General features: G+C 40.9%; 1 protein-coding gene across 1 annotated transcript in view; it reads right to left on the bottom strand.

The window, feature by feature from the left end:
• Nucleotides 1-7080: 7080 nt before the first annotated feature.
• Nucleotides 7081-26758, bottom strand: part of tnnc1b (troponin C type 1b (slow)) — a 31333-nt gene continuing 11655 nt past the window's right edge. Inside the window, exons 3-6 of the mRNA XM_049581801.1 lie at nt 21716-21862; nt 21400-21514; nt 20756-20892; nt 7081-7392 (exon numbers count right to left, since the gene is read on the bottom strand). Coding sequence (XP_049437758.1) covers nt 7361-7392; nt 20756-20892; nt 21400-21514; nt 21716-21862 — 431 coding nt within the window. The 3' untranslated portion in view covers nt 7081-7360. The remainder of the gene's footprint in view (nt 7393-20755; nt 20893-21399; nt 21515-21715; nt 21863-26758) is intronic.

Here is a 26758-nt window from a genome sequence, read left to right as displayed (position 1 = left end):
GACTTTAATTCAACATTTGTAGGTCTTAGTATATATTTGTGTCTGTTTGCTGCACTTAGATCCTCAAAGCAGCCAGTAGACCTCACTCAAGCTTTCACTAGGTCACATGATTTCAAATGAATATGGATGTGTTGTTTGATCATCACACATGTCAAAGTGTCATTAGATCACATGGCTTGTGTCTACAAGTTTCAAAGTATAAGCTCACACCACCTTCATAAGAACCTTGCATTTTTAACCCTGCGGGCCCCCTTATAAAAAATCACACCTGTCCCCTTCGGAACGGTGTGAACAGAGAAAATATTAAATATTAACATATTTCTCTACATTTTTTGCTTAAATCTTTTAAGCAACTTGTTCTCAGATTATGCATATCAAATATTCATTCCTTTTGAGGATTTTCACAATATATTTGACATTTTATTTACATGAAGTCACTGTTACTTTAATTGAAAAAAAAAACGAATTAAGATTAACTATATAATAAATGTTGGATGGATTTTTTTATTTTAATTATCACAGTCTGTGATATGTGAATGATAAATAACAACACCAATTTTGATGCATTATCATTTTTGGGGCAGTTTCTATTTTTCAATAAAAATACACACTGTTCCCCTCAGGACTTTTTTTTTATCTTTGTTGAAAAACAACCATAAAAATATTAATTTTTTTTTATTTTAACTCCTAGTCAGAGTATACATACCAAATATTCATTGTGGGTGTATGTATGAGAGAGAAAGACAGGGAGAGAGAGATAAAGAGAGAAAGAGAGGAGAGAGAGAGAGAGAGAGAGAGAGAGAGAGAGAGAGAGAGAGAGAGAGAGAGATGGAGAAAAATAATAATGTAACCTTAAAGCAACCTGCAGCTCATAATTTGTAATTTTTAGCGAAACAATTACACACACACACACACAAATTCCACTCCCTGTCCCCCCTCTCTCTCTCTCTGTCTCTCTTTCTTCCCCCTCTGTCCTCTTTCTCCCTACTCTCCCTCTCAGCATGTCGTTAACTTGGCCGTCGGTGTCTGTGTGTGTCATACTTCTACTGTTATAATACACATATGATTAGTGTCACATATGTATACAATCAGATATTAATTCAACATTTGTAGGTCTTAGTATATATTTGTTTCTGTTTGCTGCACTTAGACCCTCTCAACAGCCGGTACATATCACTCAAGCTTTCACTAGGTCACATGATTTCAATTGAATATGGATGTGTTGTTTGATCATCACACGTCAAAGTTTCATTAGGTCACATGGCTTATGTACACAACTTGAGCTGGGGGATGACGGTGTGGGGGGACGACGGCGGGGGGCCGAGGTCCCTCCCAACGCTGCTTGCAGCTTTAATTATTATTGTTTCTTTCTTTCTTTCAGCGTACGCGACTTTGAACTGGAATTTGACCCCCTAAACATGCTCGAAAACTCACCAAAATTTGCATGCCTGTCAGGACTGGCGAAAAATTTTATAAACTGACGAAATTAATCTGAAAAGTGCCAAAATGGGCTCTCTAGCGCCACCTAGAAACACAAAAATGGCCGCTGCAGCCAGTAGGAACGTCGTAGGAAGATCAAACCAAAAGAGCCTCGTTCGTCTCATCAAGACCTACAAATCACGCACTCGCACCCATGACCTAACTCCAACAGGAAGTGAGATATTTCCCTTTCAATATAAGAGTTTTCCTCAAAAAAAAAAAAATCCTTTAAAAATCAACTAGTCCGACACCATTTATCGTATCGGCTTCAAACTCGCACACATTATTCTTCAACGTGTCCTTATCAATTATTGTGCGTAACTTTTTCAATCCTCGACTGGTTTGGATGTTATGACGCGTTTCAGGTGATGTGCGCCAAAACCTCCTGAGGATTTGTTGTGCCACCTCGACACATTAAAATGCCCGGTGCGACGTGTAGGAACCACTTAGAAAGACCAAACTAAAACTGTCTCGTTCGTCTCATAAAGACCTACAAATGTCGCGCTGCAACCCCTGACCTAACTCCAACAGGAAGTGAGCTGTCGGTCTTTGAATGTAAGATGGCGATTTTCACAAATTCTGTCGATCAAAAATTATTTGCTCCTACACCGTTTATCATAACTGCTTCAAACTTGCACAAATTACAGCTCCACCCCTGCTGAACATTACTTGTGAAGGACTTTGTCATAACTTGAACGGTTTGGATTTTAGAAGCGTTAGAAGGTGCAGGACACAACTCCTCATGATGATCTCTGGAAGAAAAGATGAGGGCCAACACACTGTAAACCTGTGATTAAGGTGACATTTTTCAGTCCATAGACATACAAGCTTTATAGGTTTGCGTTCAGAACAAATTTATCTATCTGGTGATGTTTTCAGATTGAAGATGGGACCCACGGTTTGGCATCTGGAAGCATTTGTTTGAGAAAGTTTCAAGCCATTCTGCTCTGTGTGTCAGCTGCATGCAGTCCTTAATTAGCATAACAAAGGCTTCACTCTGACAGTCTGTGTGTCAGAGTGAAGTGTGTATGTGTGGTCACACACACATGAGGTTTTAAATTACTTTAAAAATTACCTTAAAAGTATTTCCATGTATTTTATCAATTTTATGTCTCTGAATCCAAGAGACTGACCTGGAGGGTTGCAGTAAATCACCTCATTTCAAGTACAAGTCAGTAACAGTGTTACAAACATCAGGAAAGAATATACATCTTTGAGGAAATGTTACATTCAACAACACAGTAGTCTCAACAAACACCTTTCTTTTGATGTAATTGACAGAAAAATTAAATGCTGTGTTTTTGATGCATACAACATTATGTATACTTCGTTCAATCTGTAACTTTGTCTGCCACAAACAGGAAGTATGTGAACGTGTGAGATATGTCAATATGTCAGCAAACTCTCTCTCTCTCTCTCTCTCTCCCTGTCCCCCCATCTCTCTCTCTCTCTCTCTCTCTCTCTCTCTCTCGTGTCCTGTTACTGCATGTCAGTAACTCGGCCTCTTCTTCAGAGCCTTTGTGCTCCACTGTCTTGCAGGTTAACTTCTATCACAAACTGTCAAAGTTTCATTAGGTCACATGGCTTATGTCTACAAATTGCAAAATATACGCTCACACCACCTTCATAAGAACCCTTTACAGTTTTTAAAATTGAGTTTGACTTATGATTCTGGCTATTGTGGTACAACATTGGGGAAGTATATATTAATGTCTGATAGTATACAACGTTCAAAATATAAAGTCACACCACCTTTATTGGTTCCTGAAGACAGAGGGATGTTGTATGCTGTAAAGCCCTGTGAGGCAATTTGTCATGTGTGACATTGATTGATTGATTGATTGATTGATTGATTGATTGAATTTGTATCTTGAGTCAACAGCATTCAGTGACATTATATCAGCTACAAATGTAGTAAATTTAAAGATTTGAAATGCTTCACTATTTCTCACTCATATATATTAATAAATAATCCCCAATCCCCAGTGAGATATATATATATATAGAGAGAGAGAGAGAGAGAGAGAGAGAGAGAGAGAGAGAGACATGGAGAAAAAAAATAATGTAACCTTAAAGCAACCTGCAGCTCATAATTTGCAAGTTTTAGCGACACAATTACACTCACTCACGCACACACACACACACACTCTCACACACACACACATACACACACACACACACACACACACACACTCCACTCCCTGTTCCCCCTCTCTCTCTCTGTCTCTCTTTCTCCCCCCTCTCCCCTCTCTCTCCCTTCTCTCCCTCTCTGCATGTCACTAAGCCTGCCGTACTGCATGTCAGTAGTATACATACCAAATATTCATTGTGGGTGTATGTATGAGAGAGAAAGACAGGGAGAGAGAGATAGACAGAGAGAGAGAGAGAGAGAGAGACATGGAGAAAAAAAATAATGTCACCTTAGAGCAACCTGCAGCTCATAATTTGCAATTTTTAGTGACACAATTACACACGCACACACACACACAAACACTCCACTCCCTCTCCCCCCTCTCTCTCTCTGTCTCTCTTTCTCCCCCCTCTCTCCTCTCTCTCCCTTCTCTCCCTCTCTGCATGTCACTAACTCTGCCGTACTGCATGTCAGTAACTCGGCCTGTTCTCCAGAGCCTTTGTGTTCCACTGTCTTGCAGGTTAACTTCTATCACAGTGGTGCCTGGATAGTGTGACGTATGTGGTTGTGTTGCTGCTGTGGTGTCAAATGCCTCCTGCTGATTTTGTTATCATTAGTCATTAGTCAAACTGAGCTTGAAGTGCCTGTGCTGTCACCTAAGTACGTGGTCATTAATTAGCATAACAATGGCTTCACTCTGACAGACACAAGCCTGTGTGTGTTTGTGTGTGTGTGTGTGTGTGTGTGTGTGTGTGTGTGTGTGTGTGTGTGTGGCAAAGTGTGATTTGTGATATTGATTGAGTGATTGATTGATTGATTGTGGGCTGGGGGACGATGGCATGGGGCCGAGGTCCCTCCCAACGCTGCTTGCAGCTTTAATAATTCTTTTTTCTGCATGGATTTTACAGGCAGCCAGTGCAGAGAAGCTATAACAAGAGAAATATGATCTTGTTTCTTAGTTCCTGTTAGTACATGTGCCGCTGTGTTATGAATTAGCTGAGTTTATTTTTATGGAGACCTACTACCTTGACAGCAAGAGCTCAAACCTGGTCCAATTACAAGCATAACAACACAATTAAATACCTGGTGGGAATAACACCTGCAGGGGCAGTTTCATATCTGTCCCTAGGCTGGGGTGGGAGAGTGTCAGATAACCAAATAACACTTGAATCAAGGTTTTTGTAACTATTAGAGCCACAAGATTAAATTTTGGCCAACTGTGTTTTTTGTTTTTTTGCTATTTATAAGGGAAGAGCTTGCTGTATATGGTGCCACCTTGCGTATACCAAGCTTCTTATCAAGCTTCTTTCAAGGAAAGAGTCAGTTACCTGCTAATGAAGTAGAATCATCAAGACAACAGTCTGGTGTCAGAATACATGTAGAGACAATTATAAGCTGATGGAAGAGATTCAAAATTTTGCATTCTGTTATTCCTATTTCCCAAGTTAGCCTACTGGATAACATGGTGATCACATGTGGTGCTCTCACCAATCTCTGTAAACTTGTAGTGCCTCGAAAAGAGCGAGTGTGTTGTGTATAATACTGTATATTAGTTAGCACTGTCGCCTCACAGCAAGAGGGTTCCTGGTTCGATCCCGAGTGCGGGAGCCCTTCTGTGTGGAGTTTTCATGTTCTCCATATGTCAGCGTGGGTTTTCTCCGGGTGCTCCGGCTTCCTCCCATAGTCCAAGGACATGCAGATTGGGAATAGGTTAATTGGTGACTCTAAATTGTTCGTAGGTGTGAATATGAGTGTGAATGGTTGTCTGTCTTTACATGTCAGCCCTGCAGTAGTCTGGCAACATGTCCAAAGTGTACCCTGCCTCTTGCCCGACATTGGCCCTCAAGAGGATAAGTGGTTAGAAAATGGATGGATGGATGTGTGTGTGTGCAAAACAATGGACTCAAAACATGCATGATTTTCTACTCTGCTCACTTTGAGAAAGATGGGATTTGACTTGTTCTAAATGATTGTGAATCACTTGTGATACTATTTACACTGGTCTGATTACACTGAAGAAAAAAATCAAATAAAGAGAATTCTAAATGAAACTATGGTGTCTGGCTATTCTATTTCTAGTAAAGAGTCACCTTGGGGCACCCTGTAGGGCTTCCCTGTACCCGAACCTGTATGTTGTTTTCATGGTATCGCATGACGCTCATCAGGGTTGTTTTGTCTATATGGTTACTTTTACATGCACTATAAAATGTTGAGCACACCGGTCTTGTGAAGTTGCCTGCTGTTGTGTTATGGCTTCAAGTCTCTTACACTGGTCAGGATGGATATTCCTTTTTATGTGGCAAAAGGCCTCCTCACATTTCTCTCTGAGGTCACCTGGTGCCTGCTGTCAGAGTGTTAGGTCATACAGGGCACTGAGTGGCTCTGGCAACTCTGGAAGATCCTCAAGCTCACACTCAGATGCAGTGTCAGTGTCACCATCTTTATTGAACAAAAAACCAAGGAAGTCTTGCTGTTTGTAAAAAATGCAGACAACCAAGGAAAAAAACTGAGGCACTCCATCTTCAGGTAAAAATATATGAAGTAACTTTTATTTGAGCAAAGGCAACAAGACAAACCTATGCAGGGTCTGAAGAAGACTTCCTTGGTTTTTTGTTCAAAATCAATTCACCCACTTCACTGAAGAGCACCTGTCAAGTCAGAGCCTTGTTTATCCAAGCAGCACTTCCTTCCTTCTTTCTTTGTCACTGTCTTTATTTTCAGTGCAGGTTGGAATGGCACCATCAGGGGCAATCAAGCAAAGTTCTTGGATGTCTGCATCTGTGAGTTCTAGAGGAAGGATATAATCCTCCACCACTGCTGCTGATACGACATTTACAACATCACAGATGTTTTGCCATTGCTGGGTTTTTTGATTTTCCTGTAATACCAGTACTGGCACTCTGGAAAATCACATTCTTACTTTTGAGTTTAACAGAATATCGATTTAACTACTGCAAAAGTTCTTATTCCTCTTACAGCCTTTTTTGATGTCATCGCTCCAGCTCTTGGGCATCTGCTAGAGTCTTTACACACAGCACATTGTCTGCCCCTAAAGAGTGTTTCGGGGACATTACCTATGCTACCAGGGGACTTCATTCAAACAATGAATAAATAATATAAGAGAAAATTAAGTCAATTGCTACATGACTCCTTTGATCATGTAAAAAAAGTGAGGCTAGATAATAGAGCAGGATTATCACCTCTTAATGAAACTTAAACTGTGGCAAACTTTTCATATTGTTATATTGTGGCTTGTAAAAATCTTAAATGATATACTTATAACAAAATCCAATAGAATGAACAAGAGTACACATTCTAACACACACACACACACACACACACACACACACACACACACCCCAAAGTCAACTACACTTTCAGCTGTGAGACTCTCCAATCTACAGTCTGCTAAAATAAGAAGTTCTGTGTTATTCTTCACAGAAAATTCTTTTATTATGACAGACAAAGGATGCAATTATGAAAACATTTTTAATGAAAATAGTCTGTATTATGACATTTTCAATTAATTATCAGTATCAGAATTAAAGACATTTCTCATTAATGAGATCTTTTTGCAAAACTTTCAGGGCCTCTGTGAGGTTGTTTGAAAATAACTTACAGGACAAGCGACTGCTGAGGACAGGTGCATTGTTTGTATTGTTAAATGCAGAATAAAGCTCTGTGTTCAACATTGTCTTCAGTGATGGACATAGATCTTGATGCAGTCAATGAGGCCTTGAGCTGAATCCTTTATTCGACACCTTTCATGAACTCAAGGAACTCTGTCAGAGAGAACACACAAAGTCAGTAATAATAACAATGATAATAATAATAATAATAATAATAATAATAATAACAACAATACAAATAATGATAAAAATAAACTTTTTGAACAAGATTGACAAAGTGTGTGTGGTAAAAATAACAGCAGAATGATTAATTTAAGACTTCAGGCCCATGATGGCATGCAGGGAGTTAAAAGGTCAGAAATGTAGCATGGGGCCAAGATTTGAAGTGACAAGGACAATTTTAAAATTAACTTTAACACGACAGGCAGCCAGTGCAAAGATTCTAGGGCGCACTGTGTTCTCGTTGTCTGGTACCTGTGAAAATCCTGGTGGCTGCATTTTAGATTAATTGTAGTTAGGAAAGAGATTCTTTACTGCAGGCGAAGAAAAGGGAGATGCAATAATCTAGCTGTGATGATAATAAAAGCATAAATAACTGTTTCAAGCTTTTATGTAGAATGAAATGGTGTATTTTGGAAATGTTCTAGAGTTGAAAAAAGCATGACTGTATGATGAATTTAATGTGACTGTTTTAAGTGAGGTTGCTGTCAAAATAACACACCAAGGTTTTTTTTCACTGTGATGTGGTAAGATAAAAGTGTTGTAAATTACAATATTAGGCCTCATGGGGGGACACCAAAAATGTTGGGAACAATACTGGGCATCACACGGAGGCACCAAAATTGTAGGGAATCTACTAGGCCGGGATACTTTTTGTTTGGAACAAATAACACAGGAACACACAAAATGTTGTGGCAGGCGGGTTTACATGGCGGCACCATTTGTTGGGACTTAAGCCTTAACACAAGCTTGACCTCGTAATAGATCTCCAAATAATAATCCAAGTAATAATTATTCATAATAATTATTAAGTATGTGAAATAATGCGACTTAATTTACATTAAATCACCTCGTGGGGCACCACTCCCAAAAAGGGAAAAATTATAGCCAGTTTAAGATATCAGTCTCATAAAGTTTACTAAACTATCAATTTGGGAATTTGGGATTTTGATTTATGATTAAATTAATGACTATAACCAAAATTACTATATTAACAGTAAAGGCTGAAGGATTTTTAAGTTTTTAACGTAGCAGGGGTTGACTATTCATTCACTCCTGTGCAACATTAACAGACAGCAGGTATGATTCCAAAAAAGGTGTTGCCTGACCATGTGGTCAGGACAAGGACAATGGAAAAGAAGTGGGACTCTGAGTTGCCTCTTTGGGTGTAGCTCTGTTGAAAGCCTATTTGTAAATGAGTCTATGTGAATGTGATATGCATTGCAAAGGGTCTAGATTATTGCAGAGGATGTTTAGTTGTATGCAAGACTCTGTCTGTGAACAGCATTAGCAAACCAAACACTTAGCTTTGGCGAAGCCAACTAACCAATAACCTAATTGCAACATCATAACAATGACTCAATAAACAGCATTAATTCACAATTAACAAGTTAAACATTCTTGCTTAGCCAATACAGCTGAGCTAATGCTATGCCCAGTTGTTACGTTACCAATCCCTGAATGGATGGAGGGGTGGTTCTTCTGTGGTTCCAGAAGCAGTCTTTGTTGTGTCCTTATTCCAAAGGTGCAGATCTGAGTAAGCTGGTCGCTCGAGGTCTGTGCAGAGTTAGATGCTGGGGTGCTAACTCAACTTGGTTCTCCTTCTTGCTGGAAAGTTAGTTGGAAACCTTGTATTTGCACACTAATTTCTCTGGTTTCAGGTTTGCCTCTGCTGTGAGCGAGAGCAAATCGTGGTCCAGGAGAAAGAGAGTCTTTGAGCAATTGCCCTCCTTCGGTGGTTTAGGCGAAAGGGCTTCTGAGCTGGTCAGCAGCTCCGCAGGGAAGAGATCTGGGCTGGCCAAGGGCCCAGCAGGAAAGAGAGCCCCTCTGGGCTGGTCAAGGGCCCATAAGGAAAGAGGAGGACTGACAGGGAAGGGAGCTGAACTTCTACAGCTGCCTGGTGACATCACAGATTCAACTGACACGGTAAAAGTACTGTCCAATCAAGTTTTGAGACTTGTCTCTCACTGAGGTGTGAGGTGGAGCATCCTGTGGAGATGGGTGTCAAATAGCTGTCCTCTGCTGAAGAACAAAGAACATGAGATCTCTTACCATTTCAGATGGCAAGAGGAGAAGCCTTCACATGTCCAGTTCAGATTTTAACAAATGACAAATCATCTGTGGTAGAGTGAATCCCAACAAAAGTATAAGAAAAAAAAATACTAGGACATTTATAATTAGAATATTGGAGGAGTCAGTGCCAAATAAAAGTATCCCAGTCTTTTTTTGAGTTTAGCAGAAGGAAATTTTGAGCAATCCATTCATGAATTTATGACAGTTTCAAAGAACAACATGTTGTTGAGGTTAGTGGTGTCACAACTGAGGTAAACCAGGGGGAAAATGGAAACTGATGCAATGTGATTTCATTTCATTTAAACAATTTCCCCTCGGGGATCAATAAAGTATTTCTGATTCTGATTCTGATTAGATGTCACAGTGGCAGTATATAACTCGATCATCACCAGCCACATACGGCCAGCCAAAGCTTTTTGTCCAGCCTGCAGAATATTAATTAATTCAGAAAATGCAAGAATGAAAATATGTTTTTAAGACATCTAGCATTTTTTTTCTTCCTATATTGAAGCAACCCCCAAAAATCCTTCATTAAGTCCAGCCCCATTTTATACAGACTGGCCAATCATAGCATTGCCTAGGCCATGTCCGTCAAGGGTCCAACAACAACATGGCTGTTCTACAGATTTCCTTTACTTTTAGGTTGGTTTTGTGGATTTCAAGCAAAAGTTTTTGCCTGTATATTAATGATATTCGTTAATATATATTAATGATACTCGTTACCCAGAGAAGTTGGAGGGAGATATGTCTTCCCCATTCCAAAACCCAAATCAAACCCTGAAAAGTGTAGGGTTAGCTAGCTAGCTATTGAAGGTATAGCCTACTGAATGTATACACGCTATTTTTGCTTTTTAATTATTATAATGCTGAATGAAGACCTATCCTGCTCTACAGGAACTAGTGAAAGGAAGCAGGTAAACTTTACTACTATTCAACCAGCTGTCTGTCATCGCACTGTGTGCAGATGAACATTGTTTGACTTCCCATGGCTGGCTGAGGGCAGCATGGGGGGATGTCAAACGCTGTTCATCAGCACACACTACTACAGCTGGTTGAATATTGGTCAAGTTTTCCCTTATATTCACTGTCTTCTGTCCCACCAGTAACATGGTGGTTCAGTTTACACTGTCATCTGTAGCCTAAAGTTAGGCTTTAGCTTCGAACAACCTTCATCTTTTAAGCTGTTTTCACTGCTGTGTGAGTTTGACATCCTGGATATATCTTTCAAATGCATAATACAGACCACTTTGTCTGCTTTTCTCTGAGATTGTTTTATTGATTTTCCAAAAATTTGATAATTTTTCTTCAGGGAGTGCAGTTAGTTAAAGTGTGGGCTCCATGCTATCTTAAACAGCTCAATGGACCTTCACAAAGGGGCAGGGCTTAGCAAAGAGTCAACAGTAATCATAAATAAATGTCTATGGGGTTAGGTTTTGGATTAGGTAGGGTCTTCATTTAGGATCCTTGAGGCCTGAGAGTAGAAGCTCTTCCTGTGCCTCTCAGTGCTGGACTGGTGTAACCTGTACAGGTACGCCACTTGGTATTTGCAAATCTGAAAAGCCTGTAAAATATCTGTCTATACAGTACAGGCCAAAAGTTTGGACACGCCTTTTCATTCAATGTGTTTTCTTTATTTTCATGACTATTTACATTGTAGATTCTCACTGAAGGCATCAAAACTATGAATGAACACATGTGGAGTTATGTACTTAACAAAAAAAGGTGAAATAACTGAAAACATGTTTTATATTCTAGTTTCTTCAAAATAGCCACCCTTTGCTCTGATTACAGCTTTGCACACTCTTGGCATTCTCTCGATGAGCTTCAAGAGGTAGTCACCTGAAATGGTTTTCCAACAGTCTTGAAGGAGTTCCCAGAGGTGTTTAGCACTTGTTGGCCCCTTTGCCTTCACTCTGCGGTCCAGCTCACCCCAAACCATCTCGATTGGGTTCAGGTCCGGTGACTGTGGAGGCCAGGTCATCTGCCGCAGCACTCCATCACTCTCCTTCTTGGTCAAATAGCCCTTACACAGCCTGGAGGTGTGTTTGGGGTCATTGTCCTGTTGAAAAATAAATGATCGTCCAGCTAAACGCAAACCGGATGGGATGGCATGTCGCTGCAGGATGCTGTGGTAGCCATGCTGGTTCAGTGTGCCTTCAATTTTGAATAAATCCCCAACAGTGTCACCAGCAAAACACCCCCACACCATCACACCTCCTCCTCCATGCTTCACAGTGGGAACCAGGCATGTGGAATCCATCCGTTCACCTTTTCTGCGTCTCACAAAGACACGGCGGTTGGAACCAAAGATCTCAAATTTGGACTCATCAGACCAAAGCACAGATTTCCACTGGTCTAATGTCCATTCCTTGTGTTTCTTGGCCCAAACAAATCTCTTCTGCTTGTTGCCTCTCCTTAGCAGTGGTTTCCTAGCAGCTATTTGACCATGAAGGCCTGATTCGCGCAGTCTCCTCTTAACAGTTGTTCTAGAGATGGGTCTGCTGCTAGAACTCTGTGTGGCATTCATCTGGTCTCTGATCTGAGCTGCTGTTAACTTGCGATTTCTGAGGCTGGTGACTCGGATGAACTTATCCTCAGAAGCAGAGATGACTCTTGGTCTTCCTTTCCTGGGTCGGTCCTCATGTGTGCCAGTTTCGTTGTAGCACTTGATGGTTTTTGCGACTCCACTTGGGGACACATTTAAAGTTTTTGCAATTTTCCAGTGTTAATATATGCAGCCTCAGAAATAAGGTTTGGGATATCAATAATTTATTAACATTAGATAACATTCGTATTCTGGTCCTCTCTGAGACCCACTTAGATGACTCATTTGATGATGCTACAGTGGCAATAGAGGAATATAATACATATAGAAGAGAGAGCAACTGCCTATGGGGAAGGAGTGGCTATGTACATTCAAAGCCACATTCCTGTTAAAGTCAGAGAATATAGTAAATTACAATGCATTTAAAATGCTCTATGACTGCACTTGTAAACACAAAAAATGCCTACTGATACACTATATCAACAGTCATAAAACATTATAGATGTGACTTATAAATATAAGTGTCGAGTGTCTTATGGATGCTCTTGCCTAGTTATAAACTAGAGGTTGACTGATGGGACTTATAATGTGTTGGGATTCACAGGACCACAAAGATCATTTGGTAAAATCTAAACGGAACATTTGAAGGCTTTTTCCTCTGCGTGCTCTTTGTCTTCAAACAAAGAGAGCTATGTGACACCCATCTCCACAGGAGGTCTCACCTCACACCTCAGTGAGACTCAAGTCCCAAAACTTGATTGGACAGGACCTTTACAGTGACATGTGACTTTGATGTCACAGGCATCTGTACAAGGTCTGCTCCCTTCAGACAACTCTCTCTTGCTCCAACTGTGGAGCAGCACACACTTCTTTCCGGCTGGGCCCAGATGCTCAGACTCTTGCTCCTTGCCCTGAACCATCAAAGGTGGGGCAACTGATCACAGACTCTCTAACCCGAACCAGAAATTTAGAGGTACAAGCACAAGGTTTGCAACTAGCTTTCCAGCAACAAGGAACTAAGTGAGTTAGCACCCAGTGTCTTACTCTGCTAAACCCTGAGTGACCAGCTTCCTCTGAGTTTCACCTTTGGAACAAAGGACACAACAAAGACTGCAGCTGGAACCACAGTTCTCCCAGTCTTCTTTTGCCGGCTAACAAAGCAGTACACCACCAAGTGACTCTTTTCCATCCACTCAAGCATCGGTAATGTAACAACTGGGCATAGCTTTATCACAGCTTTACAGGCTAAGCAAGACTGTTTAAGTTGTTGTATGTGATTTAATGCTGTCATTGAGTTATTCTTGTGATTGTTTGCAGTTAGGTCATTGGTTAGTTGGCTTCGCCAAAGCTACGTGTTTAGTTTGCTAATACTGTTCACAAACAGATTCTTGCACACAACTAAACAATCTCTGCACTAATCCAGACCGTTTGCAACACAAAGCACACTGACATAGACTCATTAACAAATAGGCTTTCAACAGAGCTACACCCAAACAGGCATCTCAAAGTTCCCACTTTTTTCCCTTTGTCTTGACCACACGGTCAGACAAATACCTCCCCCGACCTGAAGTTCCCTGTTGTCAGCCATTTTGTTTTGTAGACCAAACGGCTCTTTGGTCACCACACTTGCCTTTGTCTTTCTTTTCTTTCTCTCTCTCTCTCTCTCTCTCTCTCTCTCTCTCACACACACACACACACACACACACACACACACACACACACACACACACACACACACACACACACACACACACCAAGCTTGTATATAGTTAGTTAGAATTTGTGTGTTTTGGTTTGCTTTGCTAGTTTGTGAATAAATATAATTCTTTGGAATCATACCTGCTGTCTGTTTAATGTTGCACAAGATCAAATCAAATCAAATTAAACTTTATTTGTATAGCACTTTTCATACATTAAAAATGCAGCACAAAGTGCTTCACAGAATAAAAACAAACAAAAATACTACATGCATATTGAAAACCCGCCCCCCCCCCCCACATATAAACACACACACACACACACACACACACACACACACACACACACACACAGTCAATATAGTCAATAACATGGCTGGGTACTGAGGAACCAAGTGAGGAAAGAACCACCTATGGGGAGTTATCCACACTGAGAGGTGCCACAGCCTACGGCCACAGGGAACGCCGCCACAGAGACCACCCCGACCCAGACAGACTGGGGTGGACTCCACACATGGTGCAGAGCCCCCCGGTCCTCTGGGCCTGAGGGATCTCCAGGGTGACGTCCCCATGGGCAGACGGGACACACCTCTCAGTGTGGAGGCCCCCCATGAGGAAACACTGGAGCTAAAAACTAAAAGACTAAAAGGCAATATGATAAGATAAAACAAATATGAGATAAAATAATGATAAAATGCATACAAATGTAAGATTAGAAAAAATTAAAAATTTAAAGATTAAAATAATATTAATAATGATAAATAAATAAATAAATAAATGAAGATTTAGAAACTAAATAATAATAAAATGCATAAAGATTTAAAAGGAACCCCAGCTAGTTAGACATGTAGGGCTCAATAAGCCACAATTTTTCTATTGTACTAAAATATGTTGTTAGAAAGACATGAAATGTTGTCATTTCTTCAATGTTTCCAACGTATCTTTACCACAGGAGGCCGCCATTATTTAACTCGCGCAATGCATGCCGGGGTGATGACGTAGAATGGTTGCTCTGACCTGACGGCTGCTGCTACCTGACGCTATCACCAGAGAAAATGCCACATTGCGCTGCATTCGGATGTAATTTCCAGTCGAAAGACAACAAGGGAACTGATGTAAGTTTACATGTTTCCTAGTGATAAGAAGAGGAAGAAAGCAGTGGGAAAGTGCTTGTGGATGAACAGAACTTCCTAAAGAACCGCGGCTCTGTTCTCGCCACTTCTCCCCAGATGATTTTGAGGCCTTTAGTTGACGGAGACGCTGGATGCTCTCTTGTGTTGCAAAGAACCCGCTCCTGCTGCTGTAGCTTCTGAAGGTGAACCATCGGACACACGACTGGTTATGGAGGAAGCTGACAGTCCACCCGTTCAATTTGTAAGTGTAAGTGTACAGTGTTCTCCAACTAAGTCCGATGCAGAGACTCAGACGGATTATGTTAAAGACACGTCGGATGCAGTGTGTCGTGTGCTGTGATGCACGGGATATCTTCAACAATGATCAGACTCGTAAGCATCTTGTCAGTGTGTCTACTGTGTATCACAACATATAAAGTATACGACAGTGGTGGATGCTAATCTCTGGGATCATTGATATTGGATGACATTTTACGGTACCTTGAACAGCTGCTGACAAAAATTGAAGCTCCTGACAACACACGCTCTCTCGCTTGGCTGTCATGGAGATGCAGTTTCCACACTGACACCAGCTGTTTTGTCCCACTCGCACCTCATGTCTCTGTTCGTCTATTACATCTTCGTGTTCTTCCTGTATATTTTCTGTGTTGTCCTCCTCGCTAGCTTGTCGCTCGGGTTCGAATTGAAACGGCTGAATAGCTGACATTTTTCACACAGTTACCAGTTGTCAGAAACAGCGGTTTGACGTCACTACCCACACTGCATTGCGACGTAAACAACAATGGCGACCTACGAGTGAAATTATTTTTTCTTTTTTTTTTTTTTTAGAACAAAGACTTCTACAATGTTATTTATATCAAATTAATATAACAGACACTAATATTGATGATATACTACATGTCTAACTAGTCGGGGTTCCTTTTAAAAATAAATCGTTTAAAAGCATTAGAAAGTAAAAATAACATATAATAGAAGAAATAAAAGAGTAAAAGAAATCAGTTAAAAGCTAAATTAAAGAGGTGAGTCTTGAGCCTCCTTTTAAAAACATCAACAGTCTCTGCAGTCCTGATGTTCTCTGGCAGGCTGTTCCATAAGTGAGGGCCATAATGGCTGAATGCAGCCTCTCTGTGGGTTTTTGTTCTGACTTTTGGAACAATTAAAAGTCCGGTGCCGGAGGACCTCAGGATCCGCGAGGGTTGATATGATAAAAGCAGGTCAGATAAATAAGATGGCCCAAGACCGTTAAGACATTTAACAACTAATAAAAGAACCTTAAAATCGATCCTGAAACACACGGGGAGCCAATGCAGCGATTTTAAAACTGGTGTAATGTGCGCCCGCCCTCTGGTCCTCGTCAGCACTCGTGCGGCTGAGTTTTGGAGTAGCTGCAGGTTAGAGATGGTCTTTTTGGGAAGACCAGAGAGCAGGGCATTACAGTAATCTAAACGACAAGAGATAAAAGCATGCATCAGCACCTCCGTGTTAACCTGAGAGAGAAACGGGCGGACTCTGGCTATATTCTTAAGATGATAAAAACCTATCTTTGTTACATTTTTGATGTGTGGAATAAAATTAAGCTCAGAGTCAAAAATGACGCCCAGGTTCTTTACACATTGTGAAGATTTAAAATCTTGTAGTTTTGGTAAAAGTTTATCTCTCTTGCCTTCAAGACCAATAATTAAACCCTCTGTTTTGTCCTGGTTGAGCTGTAGGAAATTCACTGCCATCCATGACTTGATATCTAACGTGACTGAATGAATAGTCAACCTCTGCTGCGTCAAGAACTCTGAGATCCTTCAGGCGTTACTGTTAATTTTGGTTGTTGTCATTAATTTAATTATTAATCAATTTATTATTTATTTTCCTTTATGGGAATGGTGCCCCATGAGGTGATTTAATGTTAATTAAGTCACATTATTTAACATAATTATTAAGAATTATTATTAATTATTAATTATTTCCGATAGCCCATTAAATCTCTACATATTTGGTGCCCCTTGGTGAGACCTAGAAGTATGTTCCCAAAATATATATGTTGATCCCAACATATTTGGTGTTCCTTGGTGAGGCCTAATATGTTGATCCCAACATATTTGGTGCCTCTGTGTGAAGCCCGAATTTATGTTCCCAACAAATGCATTATCAATAATTATAATCACCTATACACACTTCAACAATCAACTGTAGTAAGGACTCATACAATGTTGTAATAGTCCATGCAGTATCATAAGTTATCATTGTATGCATTAGGTAAAGTCAAATGATTCATCTATAATAATGCATGCTTCATCATAAGGTTTCATTGCTGATGCTAAGTGTGATGCATTTTCATGTAGGCTAAAAGAATTCATGCTGCATCATAAGTGGTTAATGCCTGCCACACACGAGAATATTTGAAAATACCTTTTAAAGACTCAAGTCTGAAACCCTCTCACGTTGAGAGACAATGTGTCTAATCTTCCCTTTATGTCAAAGATCCTTGAGAAAGTAGTCTAAAACCAGCTGTGTAATTTTCTTCAGGATAATAATTTATTTGAGGAATTTCAGTCAGGGTTTAGAGTGCATCATAGCACTGAGACAGCACTAGTTAAAATTACAAATGATCTTTTGATTGCTTCAGACAAAGGACTCGTCTCTATACTTGTTTTATTAAATCTTAGTGTGGCATTTGACACAAGTGACCATCAAATTCTGCTACAGAGACTGGAACATTTAATTGGCTTAAAAGGTTCTGCACTAAGCTGGTTTAAATCTTATTTATCTGATCATTTTCAGATTGTTCATGTTCACAATGAATCATCCTTACGTACTCAAGTTTGTTTTGGAGTTCCACAAGGTTCTGTGCTCAGACCAATCCTATTCACTTTATATATGCTTCCTTTAGGTAACATCATTAGAAATCACTCTGTAAATTTCCATTGTTATGCGGATGATACACAATTGTATTTATCAATGAAGCCAGAAGAAATTAATCAATTAACTTAACTTCATAATTGCCTAAAAGACATAAAAACTTGGATGAGCACCAATTTCCTTATATTAAATTCCGACAAAACTGAAGTTATTGTTCTTGGCCCCAAACAACTCAGAGACTCTTTATCTGATGACATAGTTTCTCTAGATGGCATTGCTCTGGCCTCTAGCACTACCGTAAGAAACCTCGGAGTAATATTTGACCAAGGTTTGTCTTTTAATTCTCATTTAAAACAAACTTCACGGACTGCATTTTTTCATCTACGTAATATTGCAAAAAATTAGGCCTATCCTCACCTGAAAAGATGCAGAAAAATTGGTCCATGCTTTTGTTACATCTAGGCTGGATTACTGTAATTCCCTATTATTAGGTAGCTCTAATAAGTCTTTAAAAACTCTCCAGCTAATTCAGAATGCAGCAGCACGTATGCTAAGAGGAACTAAGAAATAAGATCATATTTCTCCTATTTTAGCTTCTCTGCACTGGCTCCCTGTAAAATCCAGAATTGAATTTAAAATCCTACTGTTAAGTTATAAAGCTCTAAATGGTTATGCGCCATCATATCTTAGAGAGCTCATAGTGCCCTATTATCCCACCAGAACAATGCGCTCTGAGAATGCAGGGTTACTCACGGTGGTCCCTAAAGTCACCAAAAGTAGATCAGGAGCCAGAGCCTTCAGCTATCAGGCTCCTCTCCTGTGGAATCATCTTCAGACACCATCTCCACATTTTAGACTAGACTTAAGACTTTCCTCTTTGATAAAGCTTATAGTTAGGGCCGGCTCAGGCTTGCCTTGTACCAGCCCCTATTTAGGCTGACTTAGGCCTAGTCTGTCGGGGGACCACCTATAATACACACACATGTATACTATCAGATATTCATATATACTTTCAACATATTGTACCACAATAGCCGGAAGTATAATTATAATTTTATTACTTTCATTAATGTTGTTGTAATCTATTATCATTATCGTCTGTCCTGCATCTCTCTCTGTCTCTCTCTCTCTTTCTGTCTCATTGTGTTATACGGATTACTGTTAATTTATTATGTTGATCTGTTCTGTACGACAGCTATTGCACGTCTGTCTGTCCTGGAAGAGGGATCCCTCCTCAGTTGCTCTTCCTGAGGTTTCTACCATTTTTCCCCCGTTAAAGGGTTTTTTTGGGGGGAGTTTTTCCTTATCCGCTGCAAGGGTCCTAAGGACAGAGGGATGTCATGCTGTAAAGCCCTGTGAGGCAAATTGTGATTTGTGATATTGGGCTTTATAAATAAAATTGAAAAATTGAATTCAGAGTTTTTAGTCACAGAAAAAGACTGGGGATCTTTCAGAGTCACTATATGCAAGATTGTTAGTTAAAAAAAAAAAAAAAAAAAAAAAAAAAAAAAGGGAGACAGAAATTGTTGCAGCCCCCCAAATCCCCAGAGAATGTGCTATAGCTAGCTAGGCAGCTAACCACAGTCCCTATCCCAAGCTAGCTTAGCCTACTTGTAAGCTAACATTAGCTACTTTAATGTTTGCTATTAATCAAACTGTACAAGCAAACTGTACATTTCAGCTGAAGATTTCTAGCTTCACTCATATAAATGTTTGCATGATGTGACTTTTAAAGCTTGTAATACTTCGTTGAAACATAGGCCTATGGTTAACATTCCAGTCACTAACATTAGCTTGCAAACAGAAAAAAGTCTATTTTTTGCATTGATTTGTGCACCTTTTTATGGCTGTCCAGCCCAGCTGAATTGGTGTGCGAGTATCTCCTCTGCAGTCCCTTCTTTTTCTGACTATTGTACTGATGCAAGGCAAACCTTCTTGTTGCCCAGGCAAGTGCAGTTTTAAGGCAGCCCTGAGATTTTGGAAATAAATTGTATACAGAGTCTTTGACAGCATCCCTTACTCATATTAGAAACAGGCTGATACTAATATAATGCCGGCACATTAAACTAGAAAGAAAGAACTACTTAGTAGGTGTCCTATATCACTTTCTAATGTATCACACCCTGCAGCCAATCAGAATCAAGTATTCACCCAGACCATGGTATGATTCCTTGCAGCTCATCAAGTTTATTCTGCAGGGACTGAATGTTTCCCATGACCATGAAAGAAAAAGCTGTTTTCTTAGGTTTTCTTGTTGCAGACAAGAGTTAAATTATTCAAAATCCACAAGACAGCCATACTTAAAAGCTCCATCACTGCAGTTTAATAGAACAGTGTCTGAAAGCACTTTACCATGACGATCATGGGCAGTCAATCATAGAAACACAGAAACTCACTAAAAACATAAAACATAGGCTGCCAAAAAACCCATGGCTGGGCACAACATGAGCATGCGTCCCCCCCATTCTCATGCTCATGTAGATATGCATGCATGTGTGCATTCAAATAGGGTTACTTCTGCTGTTTGTTCACTTGTTTATTTCTGTCTTTTCAGTATTATTTCTTCTCTCATCCAACTTGAATATATGTGTTGGGAATAGTATGCACCCTGGTGTTTTGTACCAATGTTCTGCAGGTAAAAGTTCAGCATGAAAGTCCAGAATCTTATTTTAAGATATGGTATAATCTGGATAGCATTATATTTAAAACTACCCCTGGCACTGGTCAGTTGTTTACACTTGAAAGACTTAAAAATACATTGTGTTTTTCAGACAAGAATCTTTAGTGGTCGTGTAAATAATGACTTTGACTCTCAGTGACAAACAAGGTAATGTTATGGGAAATGATGACAAAAAATGTAGAATGTTCAGTTTGGAGGACTGGTTGTCGTGTTTCCTGCAATCTTTAATTGCAAATGCAAAATCTTTGCATATGAACAGTGTTTGTAGGACATACATTTGGTGTCTGTTGTACTGTCAGTGGACTTGCTTCCATACCGTCATAATCAATTTTTCCATCATTGTTTTTGTCTCCATCCTTCATCAGCTCCTCAATGTCATCTTCCGTGATGGCTTCTCCAGTGGACTCCAGCATGGCCTTCAGCTCTTCTAAGTCTATGTAGCCATCTCCGTTCCTCAACACAAGATAAGGAAATCAGTCTTATACTTATCTGGAATATCTACTGATTTTAACCCATTTACACTAAACTTTTTTGAGTGTACTGTGCTAACCCACATAATATCTTGCTAACTCTTGGTTCACACAGGACGTGGCAGCGTCCACAGTGAAGAGCTGTCTGCGCCCATGTTAAGCAATTGGGCTGTTTACAGAGGAGGCGCAGCAGATAAATGTTCTTCTGGTGTGAAGGGCCAGGTGACTGCTGAAGGATGGCTGCATGACAGTCAGGGTGCTTCTGTGTCCAATGAGAATATAGCTTACCACAGTGTGTTCTCATGGATTTTTGGATATTTTGGAATTTTTTTTTATCAAAGTTACCAGTGTTTTGTTTGACTTAAGTGATATTTAAACCATCTGTCAATCTAATAGTGGGAGTCAGCTCTCATTTCTCTTTATCACATCACTTAGTGATATTGAAGTAACTCTGTGCACTGTGTGAAAAGAAATACAAAGAGAAACCTACTTATCAAACATGCGGAACAGTTCAGCCAGCTCCTCCTCTGATTTTCCTTTGCTCTCCTCCTTCATGCAGCGGACCATCATTACCAAGAACTCGTCAAAATCGACTGTGCCACTGCCTGTGAACACACCAAAATATTTTAAAGATTCCAAATCTCTATATCATATTTGCAGTTATGGGACCTTTTAAAAAGTTTTCCTTCCCTTATATTTGCACTGAAGTTTCTTGAATGTTAAAACGTTTTTTTTTTTTACCCTATTAAAACATACATGCTTCTGATATCTGCAGCAATGTGACAGGCTTAATATTGCTGACATACCATCCTCATCCACCTCATCAATCATCTCCTGTAACTCCTCAGGGGTGGGATTCTGTCCCAGCATCCTCATCACCTTTCCCAGCTCTTTTGTGCTGATGCAGCCGTCCTCTGCATCCTGAATAAAGATGTCAAATGCAGCCTTGAACTCTAGAAGGGACACAGCAACTGTTACTCTCTGACAAAGAAACAGGGCTTTAAGTTACTCATTACTACCAACAAAGATATCAATATTTACAATCCATATCCACCAAGAATGACCGCTGACATAAAAACCATATAGAAATGTTAGACAACACAACCTTCACAAAACAATTTACAAGTAAGCCAGCCAAGTCTTTTTGTGACCCGATACATTATGCCTCATTTCCACTTACGCATGTCCGACGACTGGTGTCCGTAGATCTGTAAATATATGGATGATGCCTCTAGTGTCCAATGCAAGGAAGCACATTTCTATGAGGGGCCGTACAAGACATAATTCATTCTCACCCTCTCAGACACATACATTCTCCTTACACATACATATATTTTCACTCTCATATTCATATATTTGTATTCACACATTTATACTGTACATTTTCACTCACACATTCATATATTTTTACTCACACATTTATACATTTTCACTCACACATTCATATATTTTTACTCACACATTTATACATTTCACTCACACATTCATATATTTTTACTCACACATTTGTACATTTTCACTTCCACATTCATATATTTTCACTCTCATATTTATATATTTGAACGCATACATTGATATATTTTTCTCTCATAGTCATATATTTTATGCACACATTCATACACTTTGCTCTCATGCACATGCAATCATGTATACATTTTTTTTTCTTTTTTTTTTATATGCACATTATAGCTCTATAATGGCTTTTCAGTCCTTCTCTAATAATCTGAAATTGTGCTTTTTCATTCCTAACTCTGTGTTTAATTGAATACTGAAATGCGCTGAATGCTATAAATGTGAATGAGACCTCTTCAAAAGCTGACTTGTCTCAGCAGGTAAAGCTTAGGTGTAACTAAAAACATCACAATGGCTCTGTTCCACGTAAATGTCCCGGAAAACCATGCCAGTGAACCAGCATGCTTAATACTAGTTCCCTGAAACTGGAACACCTAAATGAGTGCAGCCACTATTAATTACACCTGTGCTTCTTTTCCTGCACTGTCATCAAACTCCTGCCTCGGTATTTCTACATGTACTTAACAGAAAATCTTTTGTGAACCTTAAGAGGACAAAAAATACGACTGTGAATAATATTAAAAAACCCATTTTTCTGGCATCCGATAATGCAGCTGATAGCGACGCGGACTCCCCCCCCAACCACCACCCAACCCAGACCACCCGCCCCCCAACCACCACCCCCACCCACGGACACACCCGGGGACCGACCCCGACCCAAGGGGCCAGGAGCGGGGGCCCGGCACCACCCCCGGGGAGAGGACCAGCACCGCAACGGACGGGCCCACACTAGGAGCCGGCCGCCAGCGGGCACTGGACCAGAAGGTAGTGAGAGCCCACCCAGGCCCAGGCAGATGAGGCAGGCAAGGAGGCGGCGATGCCGCAAGGCATACGCCCCCAGCGCACCGGGATCCAGGGGACCGCGAAGGGCCCCCCGCCCGAACCCCCCAGGACGGGCCCCCACCAACACACGAGAGAGCGGCCCACCACGAGCAGTCAATCCCCCATCGGGACCCCCACAGAGCCCCCAGGGCGCCACCCGGCCCACCCGCCACAGGGCCACGGGACCCCCCCGACACCGGGAACCCAGCAAAACCTACCATGATGTAAATGGGCTCCCTGGCTCCAACCCTCAGCCCAGGAGGGCCGGGCCCCACGAGCCATGCCATGCGTATCTACAGTGTGTCTAAACCCACCACCCCCCCTCTTACTATGATTCTCCGATCCCTGACGGAGAAACATTAACCCTACACCGTGAGTGTGAATGTGAGTGCCCATAAATGTGATGTGATTAAAATTGAGGGACATAGGAGACAGGTGGGGGCAAGGCTGATGGCTACAGCACACTGCTGTCCTGCAGCCCGTGCGGCCTTAAGGCACCTGGAAACTGTTCCCATCTGTCCCCCAAGATGTAGGTGTGTGTGGTGTTTTAAAATTGGAGGACAGATAAGGATGGGCTGGGGGGCAGTATGGAGGGCTACAGGACACCACTGTCCCATAGCCTGCCCCATCATGAAGCCCCTCAATCCATCAGTGGTCTGCACCTCGAAGAGTGAATGTATGTGGTGCGTTAAAACTGTGGAATGTGTGGGGGGTGAACTAAATGTAGTTTAGGAGGCCAGGCCAGTACAGGCCTTGCCCGAAGGCTGGAGGGATGGATGAGAGGGATGAGAAGGTGGTGCCAACCAGACCCTGGTGCCACGAGGCCCCCAGCGCCCATGGACAACGGGCCAGGCGGACCCCAAGGAAACCCAATGGGCCCCCACCCAACCCTGCCCCCCAAGCAACTGCAGCGTCAGGCCCCCGCAATGGTCCCGACCTGGGCCACACCGCCCGCAGCAACCCGACTCCCAGCAGAAGGACGAGGCGCGCCACTAGGGTGCACGGACCGCTGTGGTATACTGTGGTGAGAGAGATAGAGGGATTCGGGGTTACATCATTAACAGAAACACGTTACATATTACACAACAGTCTCTCTCTCGAGTTGTAATATTTATATGTACAGGTGGCATATGCTCACAGGATGAGTGGCACTATACAGACAGGTTTAGTGAGTGGATAAATGGTGACCATTTTTCTGTAAAGTATGTTAATTGGTTTCTGTGGCCAGCAGATATTTTCTCCAGTGAAATATGTTCTGCGAGGAGATTCAGCCAGTGGTTGATGTTGAGGGTCTGTTTATCTTTTCAATTGACTAGGATTGTTTTCTTGGCGATGGCGAGAGGTACAAGAAGAAAATTGCAGAGGCTGTTTGGGAGGTCAATTTTCATCAGGTCACCAATTAAGCACAGGTTGGGAGATAATGGGATCCTGCAGTCCAAAATGGAGGAGAGTTTTTGAGTGACTGTTGACCAAAAGTGCTGGGCGGGTGAACATAACCAGAGTGCATGAAAGTAGGTGTCTGCAGTGTTCTGAGTACACTGAGTGCATATGTCAGATTGACTAAAGCCCATTCTATTCATCTTTGGTCGGGTGATGTGTGTTCTGTGGAGTACTTTAAATTGGATAAGTTGTATATTTGTGTGTCTTGTTATCTTGAATGTATTTTTGCATATCTGAGTCCAGAAGTCAGGGTCCGGTGATACACCCAGCTCCTTTTCCCATTTTAAAATTGGTAAATGTATAGAACTGGTCACTGACAGTAATTTATAAATCTTAGAAAGGTTCTTCTTATTTCTCGGAGCAAACTTTGTAATATGTTTGGCAAATTCTGGTGGCTGCAAAGTGTCCTGAGGTGCTGGAATTCTCCTCTTGATTGTTTTTATCAATTGTAAATACTGTAGAAAATTTCCATTTCTTATTTCAAAAATTTGAAATAAGTTTGTGTATGTCATAAGTATATTGTCTTGGAAAAGGTGGTGGAGATGAGTTACTCCCTTCATCTCCCATGTGCTAAAATGGAGAGGTCTTTTGTTAATTTCAAAATCTGGGTTGTGCCAAATTGGAGAGAGCAAGCAAGGTTCTATCTGAGAGTTTGTGATTTCTAGTGTTTTCCACCAGGCTTGGAAAGTTATGTCGTCTGAGTGTAGTGGTGATAAACGGGAGGTCAGAGAGTTTTATATTGTTGCAGTCCGCCTGTTCTAATTCGAGCCAGGAGTTGTAGTCTTCGTTAGGATATAACCATTTGGATAGGTATTGTAGCTGGTTAGATAGTAATATTTAAAGTTAGGAGCGTCCAATCCCCCTTCCAATTTGTTTTTCTGAAGGTGCTTAGGCTAATTTTTGCTGTTTTGTTCTTTGAGTAGAATTTTATAATTGCAGAGTCTAATGACAGGAACCATTTCAATGTGCGTGTGAATGGAATCATGGAAAAAAAATAGTTAATTTGGGGAAGAATTTTCATTTTAACTGTGGCTATTCGTCCCAGGAGGGAGATGGGAAGATTATTCCAGCGCTTCAGGTCACCACAGATCTTATCTAGCAGTGGGCTAAAGTTCAGGTGGACCAAGTCTGATAGTTTGGAAGAAATATTTATGCCAAGATATCTTATGTTGCCCACAGGGAGAGAAAATTTTCGGTCTGCAGAATTCCAAGAGTTCTCCGTTACTGGCAGCATTGTCAATTTGGACCAGTTGATGGAGTAGTCCGAAAGTTTAGAAAAATTTGTTATGAGATTAAATACTTCATGTAAAGACGATTTCGGTTCTTGTAGATAAAGTAAAATGTCGTCGGCATATAAATCAATTTTGTGCTCTGAGTTGGCAGAGTGGATACCTATGATCTTGCTGTGCCGACGGACTGCCATAGCCAATGGTTCGATGAATATTGCAAACAGTAGAGGTGAGAGTGGGCACCCTTGTCTTGTTCCTCTCTGCAAAGTGAAGCTTTGAGATGTGATCCCGTTGGTGGTGACTGTGGCCTTAGGGGAATTATATAAGGCTGATACCCACTGGATAAATGACTCTCCAAAGCCAAATCCACTCAGGGTGGCAAATAGGAAGGACCAGTTGACCTTGTCGAAGGCTTTTTCTGCATCAAGTGAAACAATAATTGCTTTTGTATTAATGCGTTGTACTTTACTTATCAGATTAAGAACTCTTCTGACGTTATTACTTGAGTGTCTGCCATTAATGAATCCCGTTTGATCATTATGAATTATTGATGCAATTATTTTCTCCAGCCTAGAAGCAAGTGCCTTTGAGATAATTTTGATATCACTGTTGATTAGTGATAGAGGACAGTAGCTAGAAGGAAGTGTGGGGTCTTTGTCTGGCTTTAGTAATAATTTGATTGCTGCTGTATTCATGTGAGGTCTTATACCTCCGTTCTTTTTGATTTCTGTCACTGTCCTGATGAAAAGTGGTGTTAATATTGTCCAGAAATGTTTTATAAATTCG

Source organism: Epinephelus fuscoguttatus, linkage group LG7 (genome assembly GCF_011397635.1).
Source record: "Epinephelus fuscoguttatus linkage group LG7, E.fuscoguttatus.final_Chr_v1".
NCBI lineage: Eukaryota > Metazoa > Chordata > Actinopteri > Perciformes > Serranidae > Epinephelus > Epinephelus fuscoguttatus.
Note: the sequence above shows the minus strand (reverse complement) of the source record. Positions and strands in the feature narration are given on the sequence as shown.